General features: G+C 40.6%; 1 protein-coding gene across 1 annotated transcript in view; it reads right to left on the bottom strand.

The window, feature by feature from the left end:
* The window catches only part of DOCK4 (dedicator of cytokinesis 4), a 467,343-nt gene that overhangs the window by 169,353 nt on the left and 273,169 nt on the right, over positions 1–24,821 (bottom strand). The window contains exons 13-16 of the mRNA XM_052638395.1: positions 21,498–21,623; positions 11,763–11,887; positions 10,500–10,662; positions 6,339–6,445 (exon numbers count right to left, since the gene is read on the bottom strand). Of these exons, the coding sequence (XP_052494355.1) occupies positions 6,339–6,445; positions 10,500–10,662; positions 11,763–11,887; positions 21,498–21,623 (521 nt within the window). The remainder of the gene's footprint in view (positions 1–6,338; positions 6,446–10,499; positions 10,663–11,762; positions 11,888–21,497; positions 21,624–24,821) is intronic.

Raw genomic sequence — 24,821 nt, 5'->3', positions numbered from 1 at the left:
GATGTTCAAGCTGCTTTTAAAAAAGGCAGAGGAACCAGAGATCAAATTGCCAACATCCACTGGATCATGGAAAAAGCAAGAGAGTTCCAGAAAAACATCTATTTCTGCTTTATTGACTATGCCAAAGCCTTTGACTGTGTGGATCACAATAAACTGTGGAAAATTCTGAGAGAGATGGGAATACCAGACCACCTGACCTGCCTCTTGAGAAATCTGTATGCAGGTCAGGAAGCAACAGTTAGAACTGGACATGGAACAACAGCCTGGTTCCAAATAGGAAAAGGAGTCCGTCAAGGCTGTATATTGTCACTCTGCTTATTTAACTTCTGTGCAGAGTACATCATGAGAAACGCTGGGCTGGAAGCAGCACAAGCTGGCATCAAGATTGCCGGGAGAAATATCAATAACCTCAGATATGCAGATGACACCACCCTTATGGCAGAAAGTGAAGAGGAACTAAAAAGCCTCTCGATGAAAGTGAAAGAGAAGAGTGAAAAAGTTGGCTTAAAGCTCAACATTCAGAAAACAAAGATCATGGCATCCGGTCCCATCACTTCATGGGAAATAGATGGAGAAACAGTGGAAACAGTGTCAGACTTTCTTTTGGGGGGCTCCAAAATCACTGCAGATGGTGATTGCAGCCATGAAATTAAAAGACACTTACTCCTTGGAAGAAAAGTTATGATCAACCTAGATAGCATATTCAAAAGCAGAGACATTACTTTGCCGACTAAGGTCCCTCTAGTCAAGGCTATGGTTTTTCCAGTGGTCATGTATGGATGTGAGAGTTGGACTGTGAAGAAGGCTGAGCGCCGAAGAATTGATGCTTTTGAACCATGGTGTTGGAGAAGACTCTTGAGAGTCCCTTGGACTGCAAGGAGATCCAACCAGTCCATTCTGAAGGAGATCAGCCCTGGGATTTCTTTGGAAGGAATGATGCTAAAGCTGAATCTCCAGTACTTTGGCCACCTCATGCGAAGAGTTGACTCATTGGAAAAGACTCTGATGCTGGGAGGGATTGGGGCCAGGAGGAAAAGGGGATGACAGAGGATGAGATGGCTGGATGGCATCACTGACTTGATGGACGTGAGTCTGAGTGAACTCCAGGAGTTGGTGATGGACAGGGAGGCCTGGCGTGCTGTGATTCATGGGGTCGCAAAGAGTCGGACACGACTGAGTGACTGAACTGAACTGAAGATTTATTGCTCATGATTATAGGGGTGTCCTTGTGGGGTTCCCTTGTGACTCAGCTGGTAAAGAATCTGCCTGCAATGCAGGAGACCTGGGTTCAATCCCTGGGTTGGAAGATCCCATGGAGAAGGGAAAGGCTACTCACTCCAGTATTCTGGCCTGGAGAATTCCTTGGGCTATGTAGTCCAGGGGGTCGCAAAGAGTTGGACATGACTGAGCGACTTTCACTTATAGTGGTGTCTCTTTCAGAATCGTTGGAGAAGTATGTAGAGTTTTCTGCACAGCAAGATGGGTGGCAACCTATCAGTCTATTAAATTTTTCAGCCTCATGTCATTTTTTCATTTTACTTATAAATACAAACATCATATAGGAAAGGATAAGTGGAAAGTAACCCAATCTGAGAAATTCACCTCAAAGATGGTAACTAGTGCAGAGGGGCTATGCTGGACTTTCAGGGACCAGGGGGGGAAACTGGAGTATAGCACAAGAAACTGAAACATTGCAGGGAAAAAATGAGACACATAGCATTTATGAACAAACTTCTAGGGAGCAACAGTGAAAAGAATTCATCAAAGACTCTTGCAATCTAGGCCATACATTAAACTAATCCCTTTCCAACCAGGATACATGATCATGCTCTATTTAACTGATTTCTTATCTGGCCCTTCTCTTGCTCAGAAGCAATAAATCCCACCCTAAGGAATCAGATTCTCTACCAAGTAAATCCCCAGTCTGGCTGAGTTGGGTCACTTGAGTCATAGTGGTGTTAATTAACATAATGAATTTGCAAAATCCCAATTTCTTTAAAAGTAGACTATATTATTAGTTGTTTATTTATACACACAAACTAGACCCAAGAGTATTTTAGCATGTACTTCAAAGAAATAAAAATCCTTCACTAGAATAGGTCAGAATGGATACTTGAGTACACAGTTAATAAACTTCCTATCCTTTTTTGGACCTTCATATTATTATCCTTAACAGACTTGACTCTTGGAAAATGAATTTTCTTAAGCGTATTATTTCAGTCTCTTTTCTTAACTTTGCTTTCCAGCACGTAGCTGGCAAGGAGTAGCCAAAAATATCTCTACAAATTTAAGGAAGACAACAAACCTAGCAGAATGCAGCAAAATAACAAAACTTAGCAAGAAAAAGTGTTGCTACAATCAACTTAGGAATTCCAAAGGTAAGTTTTGGACTTAGCCATCAACTACTTGGAGATATGACTGATATCCTCAGAGGTGAAAAGGGACCCCGGAAGCACAAAATCTCTGATGACTAATCAAGTTCTTTTACTTCCCTTTCTAAAGCTATAATATTTGGATTTTTGTAAATTTCAGAGATTATCTCCATGGAGTACCACTGCAAACATACTGTCAATTATGTAATGGTAAAAATGACTTTGAAAGGGAGCTTTGCCCTCAGAATTCCTTAGCTCCTGCCCTAAAGGATGAATCCAGGTTCTTGCCAGACCACTGACTGATAACAACTTTGTCACAATGATTTCCTTAAAACACACTCAGAAGTCCAGTCAGTGTCACAAGGGGAAATTATTATCTGTTTCATAAATTTTAGGCCCAAATTAGGCTATTAAACAGTTTTCAACATACTTTTTTATTTTCTTAGTTCATTGCAGAAATGAATCTTCTAAACCAGAACCTTACATGAGGAGGAAAGTAGATTTTATATATCCTACTATGAGGGATTCCCTGGTGGCTCAGCTGGTAAAGAGTCTGCCTGAAATGTGGGAGACTGAGTTTGATTCCTGGGTTGGGAAGATCCCCTGGAGAAGGAAATGGCAACCCACTCCTGGAAAATCCCATGGACAGACAAGCCTAGCAGGCTACAGTCCATATGATCTTATAAATAAATCAGTTTTAAACTTTATGTAGCTAAATTTATACATTTTGGGGGTACCTAATTTCTAACATTGAAGAGGCATCATTAGAAAGGCCCTCCTTCCCTTAACTTTCTAAAAATGTTCACTCATATTATAAAGGCTCTTACAGTTTTATTTTTTACATTTAATTGGAATTTGCTTTGGTATAAGAAGCAAGGTAGGAATCCAGAGCTTAATTTTTCCCTGCAGCACCTATCGTGGCCATCTCAATTATCTCAACATCACTTATTAAATGGGCTATTTTTTTACCAAGTAATTTGAAATCCATTCCTCTTCCTAGCTTCCTTTTTCATTCAAATTTTAAATTAATAAATTCAAGCCTGTAATCATCAGCAGGCTGTGAGACTGCCCATCATGGCAGAGGATGAATAACATTATGCTCATAATATGGTTTTATAATCATAACCCACAAATGCCCTTAAGTAGAAACTGAACTTCTTGGCTCAGTACTATCAAAAAGAAAACCATGGCATCAACTAGATGAAAAAACAAAAGATATTATGCTTGGCAGGTATTCCAGGTCTCTTTAAGCAACACTGAATATTCCTAATCATAAGACTCAGCTACTTAGGGTTGTTCTGCGGAGCTAATGCTTCCTCATGGGTCTACACAATGTAGGCCTGCCCCGCATGAGATGATAACAGATACCATCGTAAGCCTCCTTTGTGATGGAGGAAGATCACTGGGAAGAGCTGCTCTTTACACTGTTGATGCTCAAATAAATTTTCTTATGTTTTCTGGATCAGAATTCTGTGTATTCATTGAAAATTTGTGCAAGGGCTTGAGATGATTCAAAGCTCCACTTTTGAGAAAAATGGTGGTTCTGTCAAAGGCATCCTGACAGACCCCAGGTAATGGAGTAGAATGAGCCTATGCCTGGGAACCAATATCAGTTGGATTGCTCAATGCTCACATGGAGAAGCAAGCCTTGCTACCTGTCCTCCTGGCATTTTAAGCACATGGGTGTCTCTAATCAGCAACTAAGAGTCTTAATATTATTTATACTTCTTTAGAGGAAGTCAACCCAGACTTGACTAGAAAGTTAGTACCTGCCACTCAAAAACACACTCCAATCCACAAGTGAGAGAGCCTACAGTGTGAAATGTCATATTCGCTCATTCATGTCCGACTCTCTTCGACCCTGTGGACTGTAGCTCACCAGGCTCCTCCGTCCATGGGATTTTCCAGGCAAGACTACTAGAGTGGGTTGCCATTTCCTCCTCCAGGGGATTTTCCCAACCCAGGGATCAAACCCACGTTTCTTGCATCTCCTATATCGGTGGGTGGATCCTTTACCACTGTGCCACTTGGGAAGCCTTGTGAAATGTCATGAAGAAGTGATTTATTCTTCTAAATATTATTAGGAAATTAATAATTACCTTAGCCCTGCCTTTTCTGTGTGAAGATTTAATGGTACACAGAGTCAAGATCACAAACATTCACATCAAGTACCACTTATGTCTTTTGGAAAACTGTAGCTGAAGACACAGCCTGTTATATTACCCATCTCACATAAAGGGCCGCAGACCTTTATTTATACAAGTAGATCGTCTCATGTGGCTAGTGCTTTTAGCTCCTCTGTGGGCCTTAGTGTTACTCTACTTGAAAATATTTTTTCTCTGTATTTTAATATCACAAATTCCTTTAAGCCACTTTTGAAGTCTACAGAATGTATGTGTCAGAAATGGAGGCACTTTAATGGTCTTATTCACCACTATATTCCCAGTTGCTAGAAGAATGTCTGCCCCATGGTGTGTAGTAGTCAATGTGCTGAACAAACAACCAGAAAACAAATGATTCAAGAAATATGCACATACATACCAATGTACAAACAAAAATTACCCAGTGTCTTGTGCATGGACACTCATTTTACCAGCAACGATCCAAATGTAAAGGAAGTCTCTGTCATATCCTTCCTTCACTCAGTGTATCTTCACTGCACATCTGCCACATGCCAGAACCCCTCTGACTCAGCTGATGCTCCTGAAGGGCTCCTAAACCTACCATGGTGAGTTGAGGGGTCATCAGACAACCATTTGACAATGTAATGAGGACAATGGTAAGAGGTTTGTGCAGATACCCAGGGAACTCATGGGCGGGCACATAGTCAGCTGGGAACACAGACAGTAGGAACTAGGGTGTGGGGACCGTTTTCCCAAAGGTTCAGGCCCAGGTGAGCCTCTGCAGATGATGAGGAGCCAACTGTTAGGAGACAGGGGAAGCATGACTGCAGGAATGTCAAGTGGACCTGGGGGAACCAGCAGGCAGGAAGTGACTGGGGCATTAGGTAGAGGACTAGAAATGGGATGACGTGAGGCATAAGGGAGGAGGCAGCCCGACATACCTGAAAGCCTGCCATTTCCACTGTTGGCAATGGGAAGCTTTTCCACGGGTTGAAGTCAGGCAGGGGCCTGGTAAGATTTGCACCTTAGACAGGTCACCCTAATGGCTGACTGGAAAATGGGCTAAAGGGAGAGAAGGCCCAGGTGGGCAGGACTAGTGAGCCCAGGTGAGAGCTGACAAGAGCCTGGAAGAGCGTGTGGTTACAGAAATGGAGAAATGCAAAGGAGAAAGATTTTGGAGAAAATCATATACTTTAGTGCTTGATTTCACAGTTGCAACTGCTTCTGTTCTGTATTTCATTATTACTAGTATTCTCTGATAATTCCTAAGGATCTCTTTTTAGGTGAATTTTCTTTTTATTGCCTACTACACTATATTTTTTTCCCCAAATGTTTGCATGCCAATTCTTGTGACAAAAAAATAGAGTAATAACCACTGAAGCTGTCATAACAACGAACAGCTACTTACTTTTCCCTTGCTTCCTCAGAGCAGCAAATGAGACAAATGGAAAGGTGACCTTGCAAAATTTGCTTCTGGGATATACAGATAAGAAAGCAAGTATTGGGGATATTTTAAAAATATTAATATATTAAAACTTTAAAAACCTTATTTGTAAGGTTTATCTAATCCTATCACAGTCATGGATAGGATTTCAAGGTCACCCTATAGACTTAGCCAAATACCGTTATTTCAATTAAGTTAAAAAAAAATCTTTAAAATACGTGTCAGAATATGACAGAATCTAGAGATACTACTCTCAAAAATGCACTCTCTCTGCCAGCAATCATCCAAAAGAGTATCTTTGCAGTCCGTTTTTTCTCTTTTCCAGAGTGAGGATAAGACTGTGAGTTAGTACTTCTGCCCTGTTTTTCACAACTGCCCCCAACCTCTGACTGATGTTACCTTATGCACAATGAGCTCATGCGTGCCATCTGGAAGTGTCCTACCATCTTCCTGCATCAGGGGAACAAAGGAGAAGCCAAACAATTTCTTCTCTCCTTTCTCCTTTGCTGTAGAAGGAACAAAAGAAAAGAATCAGTCAGTCATTTCAGTGTATGCTTACACACGGTGTTCAGACACACAGATTGTGGAGATGAGTGATCATGAAGAAATAGAACACGCCCCTCCTGCCCAACACACACACCCGCTCCCTTTACACAATGAAGAGCAGCTCTAGTGATGGGACTTCTGTCTACAGCGGCCACCGTCTAACCCTATAGTCCTGCCTCGTAACCATAAGTTATATTCCTTGACTAATTTTCTGCAAGGGATTCACTATTTGAAATTATGTGTTTTGTTTGTTTGTTTTTTGAAGTCGTAGATTTCCTGTTTCTTCTCCTCACAGCCCAACCTCTACTCCTTAACATAAGCACCACAGAAGGCAAGACTCTTGTCTGCTTTATTTTACTCTATGCTTGATATCTCAAAGAATGCCAAGAACATAGTAGGTTCTCAACAAAGGTATGGAACATAAATGAATGAGTGAATGAATGAACTCTCCCTACAGCCACATGTATAAACAGAGACCTCTGAAAGCCACCTCCTTGGAATCAGGCAAGTAGACAAACATAAACTGCAATCAATAGTTTGATAAGAGTTGACTGCAGTAGTATTTGTATGCCAGAGATGAGGCAATGAGGTTTTCAGATGTCCAACTGAATTACAATGGCTAGAACAAGGGTCATTGGCAACTGTTTACAAATAAGGAAACTGAGAGGTCTATCACAGTGTTACCTGCTCCAGACCTCTTGTGTGCCAGTCTAGTACCTTCCACCCAGCTTCAGCTTCTCCAAAAATGAAGGACCACAAGAAAGAGAATCTGGTTTGTTCAACTGGACTCTGTCCTTGTATTTAGACGTGCAGAGAAGAGTTGCAGGCTGGCACACATCATGGGCTGGCCTGTTATTCTTGTCCATACAACTGTAAATGTAGAGGTTTTACCTGACAGAGAAGTCCAGCTTTGGGATACAGTAAGCCCCATGCTAGAGGAGTCAGATATGGAGATCCTGAGGATCGGACAAGAGACTCTAATAATAAACACATTATCCTCTTTTAATCGTTTCTGGCATTTAACCACAGGGATGTGGAACCCTGTGCACAGAGTAATTCTAGCTGGCTGGCTTAGGTTCCTAGCATGAGGGAAGCCCTGAATTGTGATTACAGTGAAGGATTTTCATTTTAAATCATTAATTTCAAGCCTACAGAGAAAATGGGGAAATACCAACACTCTTCAAACAAAAGTCACAGCAAAGATCTCTGGAAAGAGATTTCTACGTCAGTGAGTGTGCTGGGTATGGAACTTGTGATTTAGGGGGCAAGACTTATTTAGAAATAATTTCTTAAGTTGCTTTGACTCTCTTTTTGGTGTGGTTTTTGGTATTCAATTAGGAAAGATAAAAAATTCCAAGATTCATAAAATCAGCAAAGGTAAGGAACAAAGCAATAGCTTCCCTAAATTTGCCCTTGGTTATAAAATAAAAATAAATACCAAGTAAAGTTTAAAGTACATAGCCTTTTTCCCTAAGCTATTAGATCAGGATTAATGAACTAAATAGACTGTTATGTATAATATGTATAATACAATCCCCTTTTATCAATAAAACCCCTTAATCTATGGATTCCACCTCTTGAGTTTCCATTATATTTCTTCTTGTAGCTCAACTTGAATAATTCTGCCCCCTGGGATCTCCAGTAGTATATCGACTCACCACTCCTTACCCCTTCACTCCCACCTCCCATTTCTATGGCCCATCATTCTAATCACCTCAGTGAAAATACCCTCAACACTCCCCCTTCCACATGTCCACTCATAACACTACACCTTGGCAGAATCCAATTTGTGGCTTATTCTATGCCTAACCTAAGCTTAATTAATGCACACTAACTACAAAAGCGTCCTGGGATAGGCAAACTTTCTACGTTTACCTAATCAGCACACTCCTCTACTTTTCTAGACAGTAATTTCATCCATTCTCCTTGTCTCTCAAGCCTCCAATACCTTGATACTTTCACTTTCAGCTCATGGAGAGAGAACTCCCTCACACCCTCGCATCCACCTCTCTCACTTGCATCTGCCCTCCTAGCCCTGAACTGCCCACGCTCCCACCCAAGGCTAGTTTTTATCCTTGAGTCCTAGGTCCTGTGCTCCTTCCCCAACTCAAGGACACTGCTCCTACAGGTGTCCCCACTCCCTACATCATCAGGTTCTCCTCTCTACTGAATGATTTCTCCCAAACAAACATACTTTAAGAGTTCCATTTTAAAAAAGAAACAACAGCAAAAACTTCCTATGACCTACTTGTTTTATAGCTACGATCTCACTTCTCTGCTCGCCAGCATTCTTTATAGCAAAGCTTCTTAAAAGATCCGTCTGTACTCACTGTCTGCCCTTCCTTTTCTCCATCTTACTCTTTGACTGACTCCAGTCAGCCTTCAACTCCACAAATCCAAGAGAAATGACTTCCATGATGCCAAATCAGGAGATCATTTCGGGGTCCTTATTCTGTTTATCACTGGCACCTGACCCATGATCAACCCCCTTGTGAAAAGCTTTCCTCATTTAGTCTCCTAGGTTCTATTTTCCTTTGATTCTCCTTCAACCTCACTGGCTATTCCTTGTTAATCTACTTAATGACTACTTCTCACTCTCCCCAAACCTAAATGTGTCAATGACCCAAGGATCCACCCTTGGACTTCCCTTTGCTATCTAAACTTTTTACATAGACATCTCGTCCAGTCTCATGGCTTTGAAAACCACGTTTATCTGTGATATCCTGGAGCTAACCTGTACTGGTTCATAAGAACTGACAGTATGCATCTTCCCTCAACTACAAGTTCAGTGACATCATGTTGGCAGCTTAAAATTGACCATGGTGGGAATATCTACCCCATGGAAATCAGCAAATGCCAAAAGTTAGGGCTTCCCCTCCCCTCTCCATCACTCTGAGTGCTGGTTAAATATTTACAGCACACCAATGAACTAGATGTTCTCATTATCAAGTTTAAGTCTCCAGTTTGGATCTCATTCAAATATCTACCTGATGTCTTGAATATCTAATAGACTTCTCAGACTTAGCATGTTTAAAATGGGATGTTTGATTTTTTCTCTCCAAACAGATTCTTTCTGTTGTCTTCCCCACTTCATTAAATGACCCCTTCACTCTGAGGCCAAAATCTTGAGGTCAACCTTGAATTTTCTCCGCCTTTCAGATCCAATCTGTCAATAAATCTATATAAAAGAATCAAACCACTTAAATCTCATACTTGGAATTCCGCAAAAGCCTCCTGAATGGCTTTTCTGTTCCCATCTGGCCCACCTTCAATCTATCATCCATACAGTGGGCAGACTTAACTTCAATCTAAAACCTCTAATGCTTCTTTCTCACTCCAAATAAAGTTTAAAGTCCTCCTTCCCATGACCTAAAACACAGCAGAGGATCTGGTTCTGCTGCTCCCTCTCTGGTTCTCACCTCCAACTCTCTCACTTGCTCATTCTGGCCTCCTTGCTATTCCTGTAAAGTATCAATCATGTTTGAGAATGCACAGTGATATATATATATATATATATATGCAAATCAAATATGAATCTGAGACAATCAGAGGCTTTCCTGGTAACTTCACATGCCTAGGAAAGTCCCCGAGGGTTCCCTTGAGCTGTCTAAAGGCTGGATCAGCTCCTGGCTGAAAAGACAGCACATGGGTCAGGGGTGCCTAAGACCACACAAGCTAGTCAGGCCTTTAATAATGCATCTCCTCTTTCTGTTTAGTTTTCCTAGGCTGTGAAAGTGATGAATTGATTTTTATGAAAGTGATCACCTTAAGAAAAACCTTGTAGATTTCTACAGCTACTTCGTTTCCTCCTTCTCTTTCATCTCTTTTCATAGAGGTTATTGGTTTTTTGAGAATGACACCCATTCACCTCCCAGGATTCCATTCACCTCCATTTTTCTCTCATGGACGTCTCTGGTTTGTGACACACTTTCTACAGACTATCCCACACTGTTGTTTCAGCTTAGTAAGCAGTACCCAACATAACAAGGCCACGGAGACACTCCATCCACTTACTGGAACAATGCCGAAACTCGAAGCGGATGTGTGCACCCCTGAATTTATCCACGGGGATAGGAAGTTTCAGCAGCTCGGACCACCTGGGGCTGTTGTTATGATAAAGCACAAAGGAGTGGTACTCGCTAGCCGGTGGCTCTCCAGAGCCGAAGGATATAAAATCCTGACAAAGGAAACATGCAGGTTAAAGACAGCTTCATTTCAAGACGATTTTGGAAGGAGCAGAACAATTGCTTTGCTGTGTCTGTGTGCTCCCAAAACAGCACTTAATGTGAAATTACTTCCTCAGTCCTCTTCAGGGCTGTTTTTGCACCTGCTTCTGTGGGCAGGCTGTGTTTGCTTCATCCTGAGGCTGGTCTCCCAGGACCTAATTGCTCAAAGGTGGACCTCAGTGACACATGCTAGCTGGGCAACTGCGTGCCTAACTTGGAGTCAACTACAAAGCAAAATTCTGAACCAGCTACAGCCAAAAGCCTTCTGTGCCTTCCTATAAAACTCAGTAAGCCCCGGGGCTCCCATGAAATACTTCTTCCACTAAGGAATCTGATATGATCATCCTGATTAGCAATACTCTAATCTCCACATCCTATTTTGGTCATAATGAAAATACATAGGATTAAATATGGGCTCAGACACTAAAGAATGCCTGCAATGTGGGAAACCTGGGTTCAATCCCTGGGTAGGGAAGGTTTCCTGGAGAAGGAAATGGCCACCCACTCCAGTATTTTCGCCTGGAGAATCCTATGGACAGAAGAGCCTGGAGAGCTACAGTCCATGGGGTCGCATAGAGTCAGACATGACTGAGCAACTAAAAAAAAAACCAACTCCACAAAGAAAAAGTATACCTCTCGGATTCATGTTGATATATGGCAAAACCAATACAATATTGTAAAGTAATTAACCTCCAATTAAAATAAATAAATTTATATTTAAAATAAAATAAAACACACAGGAAAAAAAAAAGGAAAGAAAAAGTACACCTCTCCAAAACTATAACAGATGAAAGGGAAAAAAGTGAAATGGGATAAAAACGCTGTATTTAAGGAGTAGCTGCTATGAGGATGTTTTTGACATGATTAATTAAACTGAAAGCTTATTTCCCCTCTTTTCACGATTAAAAACAAACAAACAAACTACACGGGTGTGGCGAAGAAAAGTAAGATTGAAAATACTGCAAATCATAAGTTAACCGATCGCACCAAAGATGAACCCAAGGCAAGGATGTGAAATTGTTTTACCAAAAAGAATTCAGCATTAACGTACCTTCAGGGTCTGGCCACTACTCTCTACAATGAACATCGTAACTTCCACGTTTCTGGCCACACTCTTTCCTCCTTTCTCAAATTCTCCCCTTTCTATAGTGATATATAAATCATTCCGCATTTCACCTAGCAGGAGAGGGAAATTGAAATGGCATTATATATATAGGAAGTATAATAGAGTGTTCTATCAAGGAAAAGTTTAGTTCATAAAAAATAGTGTTCTAGCATACAACATACATTATTTATACCTCTATAATAAGATCCTCACCCTTACTGCCAACATCCAAGAAAAGCAAAGGCCAGCCTCTGCTAGCTTGAAATGAGCAATACTGAAAACGTACATTAAGGAGGGAAATAAAGGACCTGGGTAGAAAGGTGCTGTCAAGTTTCACCATTTTTCAGTATTTCCTTCATTTCATTTATGAGGTGTGATTACAGAATGACAGCTGAGCAGGGGTGGTTCAAAGAAACTAGTCTCAATACTTTATAGTCAAGGCACTTAGAGAAGAAGAAATACTTAAGTGGAAGAAAATGATAGGACTGCAAAGGGTACAGTTACAATTTAAATCTTCTAAAATTCATGGACGAAATGATCTCACCCCTGGAAGAATCCAGATTAGTGCTTTACAAACACAGATGTAGAATAATTCAGTCATACAGAGACACTTGGCTTAATATTTCTTGCCATCAAGCTATAAAACAAATGAGAAAGGCCCTGGATTCAAACTGACCTAGTCTATGTACACATACATCATCTATTGTTTTTTCTCCATTGGCTATTTATGAAACTTGAATGCTTTTTCATTTTGCCCCTTTCTTACTACTGCAAGAAAAAAAAAAAAAAAGAAATTGTATGCCAACTAGCAAAGAGAGGCAAACACACTTGACAACCTGCTTTTATTTCTCCTATAAGAATTAAATAAGGGGTAGGCAGTAAGTGGGTACGGACATGAGAAGTAAGTCAACAACGTGACTACAAAGTTTTTGAAGGTAAATATTGGTGAGGTCAGCAAGGTTGAATATACTTTTACTTAACACAGCTTCCAAACATTTAAACACTCAAAAGCAATAATGCTTTGTTCTAATTAAAAAAAAAAAAAAAAAGAAAAAAAAACCTCTCCTTAAGAAAGCAAATCACCCGAAGAACAATAACCATACAAATGTACCCACATTTGGGAAATTTATCAGACTTCCTGACCGAAATGTATATAAGAAAGTACCCTAGCTTTCAAAACCATGGGGGAATACCAGTGTGCACGGCCACCTTCCTCCACAAAGGCCGACTTTTAATAAGGGCATCATTTGCAAATGACCTTGCCTGACCAGGAAACAGATGGGCCACAAAAGGGAGACACTGAGTAAGTTCTAAAAAAGATGAAATCTCAGGCCCTCTTTAGAAAGTGTCTGTAAGGCATACATTAATGGAAACAATAGATACAGTGGTCTCTGTCTTATGAATTTCTCAGTACTCTCATGTAGCTCCTACAAATCAACTTGAGAAGGCAATGAACTTGGAACGCCAAGAGAAAAGCAACATATTTCAACACACACATTTGCATGCTCTGAAAGTTTTCTTGTTTAACCATCTCAATTTTTTTAAAAATTAGGAAAATATTACCCCACAAATTTCACAAATTCTCTACAGTTTTATAACCTGATTCATTTAATTACTAAATATTTATCATTAAGTTTCTATATACTTATTTTATATATATATTCATACATACACACACACATTCTCAACACTATTTATTTTAACAATCCCAATGCAGAATAAATAAGCTCACACACTATGTCTCCAAATTCACCAGTTTCAACTCAAAACAGGCCTGCAATGCTAATGGTCTGCACATGTGCTATTTGAACAACTGTCTGAGGGGAAATTCTTGACAGTACTGTTCCCATGAACAGATTTGCCAGGTAAAAAAACAATACAAAAATTAAGGTACTTTAGAACACACACCCACACACACAACAGTAGGAAAATTCCTTTGCTTCTGGAGTAGGTGACATATGATGAGTGGCTGAGGTGACGCACAGCCTATAAAACACACGCTGATTAATGGGAAGTGTAGCTACAGGGGCTTTTACCTTAGAAATTTCTCATAATGAGTGATTAGCTTGTCCAAACCACATGGGGATTAACTGTCCTGCAAAATGAAGAGTAAGTGTTTCTTGGGAGGGGGACTTCCAACTCTCATCTCTTGGCAGGGCCAGTAATTCTGGCTTAAGCAAAGTGGAGGGAGGGAGGTCTGCAGTCTGTTTCTCCGTGTGCAGGCTGGGCCCTGCAGAGGAACAGGGACGGAGGGAGAGTAAAATACCACCAGGGCCAGGAAATTCTTTCTCCATGTATTCATTTAGCAAATAGGCTGTGAGCACCTACTATGTGTCAGATGTTAAGTCCAACAGACTGAGCAATGGACAAAGCAAAAATGCCTTCGCAGCAGAGCTTAGATTCTAGTAGGAAAAGATTTTGAACAAACAAGTAAGACACAGAGCACACTGAATAACAGTAAGGGCCATGGATCCAAGTGAGACAGAGAAGGGGACAGGGTGCTGAATGAGGCAGAAGAGCTGTCCCACGAGAGAAGCCCTCATTAAGAGGAGGAGACATCCGTGGAAGCGAGGCTGTCTTTCCGAAGGGAGGCTTAACATGGCCTTCGCTTCCCAAATGGACCCCTGCAGCTGGTTTAGCTTATAACTGAGCTGGATTCTTTTCTCTCTTCTGAGTTCAAATAAGCCTAAAGACTGTAGGGTCTCGGGGAGACTGGAATAAGGAGATCTGGATTCCAACTTTCCCTGCCAGTCTCTCCTGTCTGTGACATTAGTCTAGACAGGGCAAGATAAGCCTTGGGCCTCACGTGTTTGTGTCACTCAAGTGGGATGCGGTAAAGGCAGAGGTAGGGGTGGGAGAGCCAGCAGGAGGGACAAGGCTACTTTATTAGGTTATGTCTCTCTTTCTGTAGAATTTCTACACATTCATAAATAAACACACCTTATACACACATTTTACTTTTCTGTTCTTTAACTGTCACCGTCCCTGAAACCCTCTTTATCTTCCCCCAAACTTTTTTATTTTATTTTTTTTCACAAAGTTTTTAGACTGAAGTAAGATTTCTCTGAAAAGAAAAAACATGACAAGAACATTTCTCCTGGATGACATTCTACATGTGTCCACCCCCCTCAGGAATCCATAGCTTGCTGTGTTCTAATTCTGCAAGGTGCCATGTTTTGCCAAAATATGTCGAAGGATAAAGTTGAAACAAGTGTTAATTACAGTCCATACACTTGAGGTTGACTCTAGAGAAAGCCAACCTAAAGAAAACTAATAAGCTCAGACGGTGTTAAGAAAGCAAATCCTTGGTAATTAAGAGAGAAATCATTAGGTGAGTATGAAATGGAGTCATAGCACCAATCATGAAAAGCTGCTTGCCTGACAATGTTTATTAACACCTTGCACCTCTTAAATTTATTACTCTGCAAATTTGACGGGCTTGACACTTTCCTGTTTCATAGGCCCTGTTTTGCTGGGAAGCCTTCAAAATATCACTGTAGACAAGATAAAGATAAGGCCACAGCAGGAGGAACAAATTCAAAAAGTTCAGTAACGACAATCAAATGGGGTTGATTTGTGGCTTATCCTCAGTGGACAACAGGCTTTTATCAGTTCTGTAAACCTTGATTCTGTCCTATGAATGCCTTGGATAAAGTCACAGAGGACAAGCTCATCACACCAAGTAAAACACTGTCCCCAGCCATAGGGGCTAGTCTAGTGCCTCTTCTGCGCTAGACAATTATTGTCACTTTTGAAGCTGGAAAATAAAAGTTTCTGTACTTCTTAAAAACAAAAGACCAGATGTAAATGACTAGGATTTTTGTGAACTTAGATTATGATGATGGTGCTTAGTGGTAGATAGATAGTAGTCAGGTACTTTGCTAAGTGCTATAAGTAGGATATCTCATTAAGTCCTCACATAAACCTTGTGCTGCTGCTGCTAAGTCTCTTCAGTCGTGTCTGACTCTGTGCGACCCCATAGACGGCAGCCCACCAGGCTCCCCCGTCCCTGGGATTCTCCAGGCAAGAACACTGGAGTGGGTTGCCATTTCCTTCTCCAATGCATGAAAGTGAAAAGTGAAAGTGAAGTCGCTCAGTCATGTCCAACTCTTCGCAACCCCATGGACTGTAGCCCACCAGGCTCCTCCGTCCGTGGGATCTTCCAGGCAAGAGTACTGGAGTGGGGTGCCACTGCCTTCTCCGAAACCTTAAAACAAGGTCCTATTTTTCCCATTTTACAGGTGAGGAAACTGAAGTACAGAGATTAAGAAACATGTCTAATGTATTATCAGTATCTCTTCTTTACCCATGAAAATGTAATTCAAGAGATAAGAACATTCATCAAATAAGCTAGTGCAATTCAGCCTTTGCCTCCAAAAGACCTAAACAAGGAAGATATTAGTCCCACCCTAATTGGCCAGACCAGTTGTCAAGCAATGATTTCATTTCTAGGAACGAGACAGAACATGTATGCTTCAGACCATAAACAATACAGAGAAGGCACTCATTACTGGAGAGATGAGGGTGACAAGAAATTAACTGAACTTTGAAATGTTGAGGTTACAAGCAGAAAAACTCAACCCAGTGGATAGAATGTAAAAGGAAACTAGTTCAACATGAAAGAAGTCATTTTGAGAGATGACATGAGATGTGATGATGTGATCTTGGCCATTTAAGTTCTCAAGTACAGCCAGGAAACCATCCCCAGGGATCCGAGAAGAAATTCGCGCACTGGACATGTAGCTGAGCCGGATGGCCCTTTGTGTGTGTAGCAGGCACTTCCTTACCTCCCCAAAGATGTCCAGGTCCTAATCCCATGAACCTGTGAATAGGTTACCTTACATGACAAAAGGGGTTTTGCAGACATGATTAAGCTGAGACTCTTGTGATGGGAATATTTTCTTTGACTATGAGAATGGGCTCAATTTAATTTCAAAGATCCTTATAAGAGAGAGGCAAAAAGTCAGAGTCAGAGAAGGAGATACGATGAGAGAATCAGAGGTTGAATGATGTGGGGCCATGAGCAGAGGAGTACAGGCCACCTCCAGGAGCTAGAAAAGGCAAGGAAATGGATTCTCCTTCAGAATCATCAGAAGAAATACAGCCCTGCTGATACTGTGATATTAGCCCAGAGAGACCCGTGCAAACTTCTCATCCCCAGAACTGTAGTCCATTTGCATTGTTTTAAGCCACTCCATTTGTGCTGATCTGTTACAGCAGTCATAGTAAATGAAGACAATATGCCCTGCACACTTAAACTTCCATTACCTCAGGACATCTTCAAGGAGAGGACAGAGCAAGGGGCAGGGGCAAGCTTCCCAGGTAATTGAAATCAAAGCAAACCACATACATGGAAAATTTATGCATGGGATGAAAAATTAACTTTGGATTTCTCACATGGAGTATGCTTGAGTAAAACATACCTGGTGTTCTTGTTTCTGTTTTATTTTAATAGAATACTTTGAGATGTTGAACTTTTGACAGGGTAGATTTTTAATTTTTTTCTTTTTGATGACTATCAAACAAGCAGTGGCAAATGACAGCAACAGCAGTCATGAGGGGCTTTCCAGGCAGTGGTGCAGAGAAAAAGGAGCAGGAACAGGGTGCCCTTTACACTCTAGGACAACACATGCATCTCTGATAGTAGCAGTTGGGGAAAGTCCTACACCCATGGGCAGTGGGGTATGTCAGCTTCCTAATCTGGGGGCACCAGCTCTCCCCCAATGTGAACTTGGGCGGGGATCCACCCTTAGGGTGACACAACAGACTCTTAGCCTCTCTCACTCCTTGGTCACTGTGGCATTCGTTGGTTAAGAGACCACTGTCCCCTTGGTAAGGGCGTGATCAGGGGGTTCAGATTTAAGCAGACCAGTTGCAACTGTGTGATGTAGAGGTACATGACTTGGCCTGGGGGGTGGTGAATTTTAGTTAGATTTAGGATATATTTTTTTAGAGAAGACCAAGTCAAGTAGGTTCCCACCTCTTTCTCTAAAAGAATGATTATTTGAGGCAATTCCATCCGGTGATGTACATCTCTCTTCCAGTAAGTGGTAAATAATACTAATAATATATATATTTAAAAGAATAAAACTATATATCTTCTTAAATGGGAGGCAAATATACCTACAACATTTTTCTTTCCCCAGTCTTGTAAATCATTGTCTAGTCAACTTTGACCAAATACAAGTTTGACTTACCTGAACTATTGCCTAAAAAACAAAAAGGAGGCTTACTCTTGAAGATACCTGGAAAATAAACTTAAATCTTGAAATCACTATCACAGCTACTATTGGTGTCAACCATTTGAAATATAGGCTCTGTTAATAATTTTTAGCAAGATCTTCTAGTCTCCAAATCTCAACTCTTCATGGCCCCATCATTCTACGACTTCCCCATAATTCCTTGTAGGATTAGGAACTTTGAAGATGTACTAAAAGTGAATGCACTGGAAGGTACTAATTAGAGTGGCTCAGTGGTAAAGAATCCACCTAGCAATGCAAGAGATTCAGGAGATGTGGGTTTGATCCCTAGGTCAGGAAGATCCCCTGGAGGAGGAAATGGCAACCCACTCCAGTATTCTTGCCTGGAGAATCTCATGGACAGAAGAGTCAGATGGCCTACAGCCCATGGGGTTACAAGAGTTGGACGCAACTCAGCCACTGAGCGCACACACACACAACAAACAGGGACAGTTTTACTGGTTGATATGCGAGTATCCCATGGACAGAGGAGCCTGGTGGACCTAGTCCACAGGGTTGCAAAGAATCGGATGTGACTAAGCGACTAACACACACACACACACACACACACACACACACACACACACGAGAATGAGTCTCCAGGAGAGTGTGTACAGGTAGGGAAGGTAAAGTATAGAAACCAGGATGACTGCCTAGAATCATAAACTCAGAATAAGAGTGGACCCTTAGGGTGGGAGGAGGGCACGGCCTGATCACCCATGACATGCCTGACACATCAGCCAACTTTGTTCCAAAATGTCTGGTGGGTGGAAAATTAGTCCTTCCTGATATTCAGCAAAGGCTCAGATCTGCCTGTCCAGTCTGTTAAGACATTTAGAGCTTGGCTGTTCAATCCTGTAACTACTGCCACACGTGGCAACTGAGTCCTTGAAATGGGACTTGGCTGAAAAGAGATGTGTTGTAAATTATAACAGTTACCAGCCTTTACAGACCTAAGCTGAAATAGTGTAAAATAACTCATTACAAAATTTTTATATGGACTATCTATTAAAAGGATATTTGGATGCATTGGGTTAAATAAAATATACTGTTAAAATTAATTTCATCTCTTTCTTCCTATCTTTTTTTCAAGTGGCTACTGGAAAAGTTAAAGTTACATTTGTGGCTTGTATTGCATTTCTACTGGAGAGCGCTGACTGAAACATTTTCAGCACCCTCCCTCTCAAAAGCTCAGAGACCAGACCATGGAACTTTCTGCAGGGTTATTTGGATTATAGGTGGCAGTAATGGAGCTTCACAGAGGGAAACTTTTCTTCTTTGGAAATTTGGCAGGGCTAAGAAATAAAGTGCTGAATGACTGGCCCTTAGTAACAGAGGACTTCGTGACAAGGCAAAACCATAGGGGCAGATTGCCTCTTTATACCAGGTGACATTCCAGAGACCAACCCGTGTAAAAGACAGACCAAGAAAATGAATCTCTATTTCCATGTTTTTCCCATTCCAAAAAGAGTCTGGCACTGATGACATTCTGTGACCCTCAAGAAAAGTGGTGTGTATGTTCCCATCAGTGTCAGGACCACAGATAATTCATTCTGCAGAAAGGCAGTGACTAAGTTAATGAAGGTCCTGTAGGTATAAACACATGCCTCACCCATCCTGACCTCTATCAGAACACAAATTAACCCTGGAGGACAAGTATAGAGAAAGAAAACGAAAAAAAAAAAAAAAAAAAAAAACCATCACATCAGCAGACTGTCAGTACAACACTGGGATCAGAAATGCTGTTCACATACATTTCTCTCATTGAAAACTCAGCTCAAGTTTTCATCAAAGCCACAAGTGAGAGAGTGAAAATTAACTGGCAAGTCAAAATTCTGAAAATAAAGAAAAACAAAACAACAGCTGTTATGTTTGCTAATGTAAAACATTCCATTGAGTTGTAAAGCTGCTTTCTTTTCAGCTGTTTAAGTTTATACACACATCTCTCCCTTCTCCATCCAATTTGTAAGACTCAGAAGCCATAGAAGAAAAAAAAATGAAAGAAGAAAAAGAAAATGCTTTTAAAAAAAAATCTCTTGCAGTCTCAGGCACTACAGACATGTGTCTGGGGAAGACTGAGTCCCTGGTCAGCATCAACCCTGCCATTATAATGTGGTGCAGGGAAGGGACAGAAGCAAGCCTGATTCCACAGTAAGTTCATTTCCATCATTAAAGCCAGACAAGAGCTGCGTGAGCACAGCACATCCCAGACAATTATTCAGCCAGTGAAGTGTCATGTTGCTTGATATTTTTTCCATTTCTCAATGATACTGCTCGGAGACCAAGCTGAGGAATTCTTCCAGCAGCTGGCTGCATTCTGTTCTAAAATATGTTTTTTATATTAGATTTACCCATCAATTTGCTTCCCAGTGGGATGAAATTTTTTTTCTTTTCTGCTAAAGAGGAAATACTAGCTATTTATAGCAACTGAAGGAAATAATGAATAGTTCCAAGAGCCAATGGATAACATGCCATCAAGTAAAGAGTGTTCTAAACAGTCATTTTTGACAATAGTAACAGGAGATGCTCAGGCAGACTGGGTGTTTAAGCTGGGTCAGGTCATCTCAGGAAACTTCCCAGGCTGTTCTCTTAGCCCTCCCTGTGTGAGTGATTTCCATCAGGAGATCAAATGCCATAGCGATCAATGCCAGTCAGTTTCTGCAACATGTTAGGTCTCTATGGATAACAAACCCACCACTAAGTCTTACAGCTGTAACGGGGCCTCGTCCGAAGCAATATTCACGGTTTGCTTTTCACACATGGGATTTAAACAGTGACTTAAAGGATCTTGTTTCTAAAAATACTGTCAACGATTTGGGACTGTTTGGTTTTTCTATTTTTTTTTGCTCGGTTGCATAGAGTAGGATGCAGAACCCTACGAAAGACTATTACTTGGCATGTACTTGGATAGTGTGAATCTCCTTAATCTCTACCATTTCCGCTCAGAAACACTTTTCTGGATTCTCTTTTGGAATCCCCTTTGGTTGCTAATATAGATCTGATGTATATATACAAACAGAACTAAAAATACATATGGTATTTGTATATGGCTGCTTAGTTACATACACATATACCTCTGGTGGAAAATTCTCCAATAAAGGCTAACCATTGCTTAATAATGTTCTTATCAAAACTTGTAAGGATTTCCCCTAAGTGACTTCAATAATACTTCCCACCAAAGGGTAAAATATTTTCTGAATTCAACTTCAGTTTTCCTTCTTATTATGGTCATAATGAAAAGCAGGCATGGTCCCCATAAGTTATCCATCCCGATGTGAAAAAAATGTAAAGATTAAAAAAAAAAAAGAATTAAGTATCTCAATTTATTCTTCAGCATGGCCCATTTGAAGCCTTTGAAGCTGATAGTTTGAAAACTTTCTCAAGTGCCAAAAGCAGACAAAATAGCCATATTTTATCATGTGGTTCATTCTGAGTCACTTACCAGGCATAATAATATTAGAGAAACCCAACTTCCTGGTGATGGATACTCCATGAGAAAATACTGATGAGTATTCCCTTCTGATTTGTTCAATGTCTCCATGTAAGAGTTGTAAAGAAACAGCTAAACCTAAATTAAATGAGACCAGAATTAAAAACAGAGGGACAGAAATAGCGTGAACAGAAACTGAAATTATTTCAACAAGTCAACATCTATGGTATCATTGTTTTAAACTAAAGATTAACATTCAGACAAAACTAACAGAGTCTATAAGACAAATATCTAGAGAATACTTTTCCAACTTGACCACCTTAGTTTATCCACTTATAAAGAAGGTCCCTAGAAGCTGGAAAAAACTTGAACAGAACACTAAGAAGAAGTTTGGCTGCTAGTCCCAACACCCACTTCCCCATTCCCTGCCTGACAGAAACACCCCTGCACCAAACTCATCCTTGAAAATGGCAGGGGCATTTCAGCCCTGGAAGACAATGAACTTAAAATGGGAGTTCTAATTTCTTAAAAACTCTACAAAGTCTGTAAATAATTACTTATCAAATACCATAGAGATGATCATAAATCTAAAGACATTAAAATTCAGGGATTTTAAGGATATCCATAGAGCTGTTTCTTTTTTTTTAAAGTAAGAAAGATCATTACAATGAAACCAACATTGTATTCTTAATATTATATATGGTACAAACTCATAATCACATTATTTTCCACTGAGCATATATAACAAGATGCAGGCCATTTTGATAAACAAAAGGAAATTTAGTCAGTAAAATGGTAAAAATTATCTTTTTTTGTTACCCCAATTATAGTGACATGACCACAGTAGAATATATTCAAGACACTGAATGACACATTTTTCATACCTCATTTCTCTAAACCTCAGACAAGAACTACAGAAAAAAAAATTAATGTCTTATCTTTTTATATGTTTCCCTATTTTCAACATGCTGCTTCTCTTTTAGTTCCCTATTCCTTTTTCCATCTATTATTTTAAAACAAAGGAAAAAAAGTCCATCACTTACATTAGTAATAGAAAATGAAACCAGTCAAAGGCGACTTATATTTTAAAAAAACTTTCAATCATCATTAACCTGAACTCAAAATGAATGTGGATGATGGAATCAAAAGGATGATCAAACCGTACTCTAAAAATCCTCCATCTACATTCTTATCACCCTTTTCACTCAAAAACATCCTTACTATTGTGCCACTTGTCACGCCCAGTTCCTAACACACAGCACTACAAAGCTAATTGCCAACATACACCATAAGCCTGGCAACAATCAGGCTGGGATGAAACAAACGTAAGGTATTTGCCTGCCATGCATCTAAATGAGGGTCTTCCTTTCACTGCCCTTCAGCAATAAGAAGCAACAACAAAAGCAGGGCTCTGTTGGCTGGTTTGCTTGCTTTTCAGAGTGCATAAGACATCAGAAAAATCTGTCTTTTTTAAAAAAGCGTTATGCTCAGAGAGATGAAGCCTTTCCTGGGGTGCGAACCAAACCAGGATGAGGCATACTGAAGGGGCAGCGACGTAAGCAAGGAGGGCCAGGATGTGGCTGCATCACCGTGTCCTCTGGTGTGTGGGTCTAATAGAATGTTGGTGTTGGCAAGCTGCTTTGAGAATTAGATTAAATCTTGCAGGCACTCAGGAACTTTAATTAAATCTTCATCTTATTTTTACCTATCTTTTAGCTCACTCCCCACCCTCACCCCACATGAGCTGGGTGACTGAGGCGATAAAATAGAGGCGCATCAGCCCTCCGAAAGCCACATGGACTGAAGCAGGGGAGAATGAGCAGTCTGGATGGTTTGATGGCGACAACTTTGATGTGGTACTATTGGCTCCTTTTAAAACCCAGAGGCAGGCGAATGAAGATAAACTAACACATGTTATAATCCATCTCTCTCAGCAGCTACTTCTTCTTGACTCACGCTCTCCACTACCCCCACCTCATTACTCGTGTCTCTGTTCTCCTCCTACTTCTGTCCTTCTGCCTTCAAAACATTCACCCACACTGTCACCATCATCATGAACATCATCAGGGTCTGGTATTTGTACAATAGCAGCGTGTGCCAGATAGGGTATGTAATAACAATCCCTCCTGCTGGGTAGAACGCCGTTCCAGTCCTGGGGTAATATCAGCAATGCTTTCAAATAGAGAATCACATGCACTAAATTCCTGAGGTCCTGTGATGTTTTGCAAAAGCAGGTCATTTTATTAGAAATTCTCATCAAAGGACCTGATCAGAGATACTAGCAACCTTATATGGTATGTATAAAGTAAGAAGAGAAAAGAACTAAACAATAATTTAAAAAAAAACAAACAAAAAACAGATCCTGCTATTCAGGGTAGAGGCTGGAGGAAGGAAAAGTGACCGGGATTCTTGTTTGGCTCTACCGGAGCCAGAATTCATTTAACCATCAGTGAATTTATATATATAGGGTTTCCAGGTGGCTCAGCGGTAAAGAATCTGCCTGCAATGCAGGAGCGACAGGACATGCAGGATGCAGGTTCTATCCCTGGACTGGGAAGATCCTCTGGAGGAGGACATGGCAACCCACTCCAGTATCCCTGCCTGGAGAATCCCATGGGCAAAGGAGTCTGGTGGGATAGAGTTCAAGGGTTGCAAAGAGTTGGACACGACTGATGTGACTTAGCACTTCTATGTGTATGTGAGTGTGTGTGTGTGTATGTGCTGAAAGGATAAGACAATGAGAAAATAAAGGCATTCAATCAATGTGAATGTTAAAGACAATTGATCATAGGAAATAGAGAAAAAATATGTTTTCAGGAAAGACATAAATGTAAGCATGAACAAAAAAATGCCTCAATGTTCTCCAGACAGCCAGAGTCATAGAGATGAGAGAATGCAAGAGGATAGAGAGGATCCACGTAGGAGACAATGGACAGAAAGGAGCCAATGAGGCAACGAGGAAGTGATGAGGGAAAATGAATAGTATGGAGGAAAAATAGTACAAAATAGTATGGAGGGAAAAAGGAAACCAGACATTCTAGAATTGGATGCATCCTAAAACATTTGGTTAGAGGACATAGTAGTTCTCAGTCTGAAGGTTTAGAAAGACACAGATAATGATTAGATAAAGCTCAGGGTAATGATTTCATTTGTTTGGCCAACTGATATGAATTTGCAGGGAGGGCAAGGTATTGTTGAAGTGACCCAATTTCTTCAGAATGAAGAACTCACAGAGAATTAAGAACTGGCAAGGTAAGGTGGACCAACAGCTTGACCACAGTGTACTTGGCTCTTCCCAAATCATCTATTCTATTTCCATAAAAAATCACAACACAT

The sequence above is a fragment of the Budorcas taxicolor genome, chromosome 4, assembly GCF_023091745.1.
Source record: "Budorcas taxicolor isolate Tak-1 chromosome 4, Takin1.1, whole genome shotgun sequence".
In the NCBI taxonomy this organism is placed as follows: Eukaryota; Metazoa; Chordata; class Mammalia; order Artiodactyla; family Bovidae; genus Budorcas; species Budorcas taxicolor.
The sequence above is the reverse complement of the archived record's forward strand: the minus strand, read 5'-3'. Positions and strand labels throughout refer to the sequence as shown.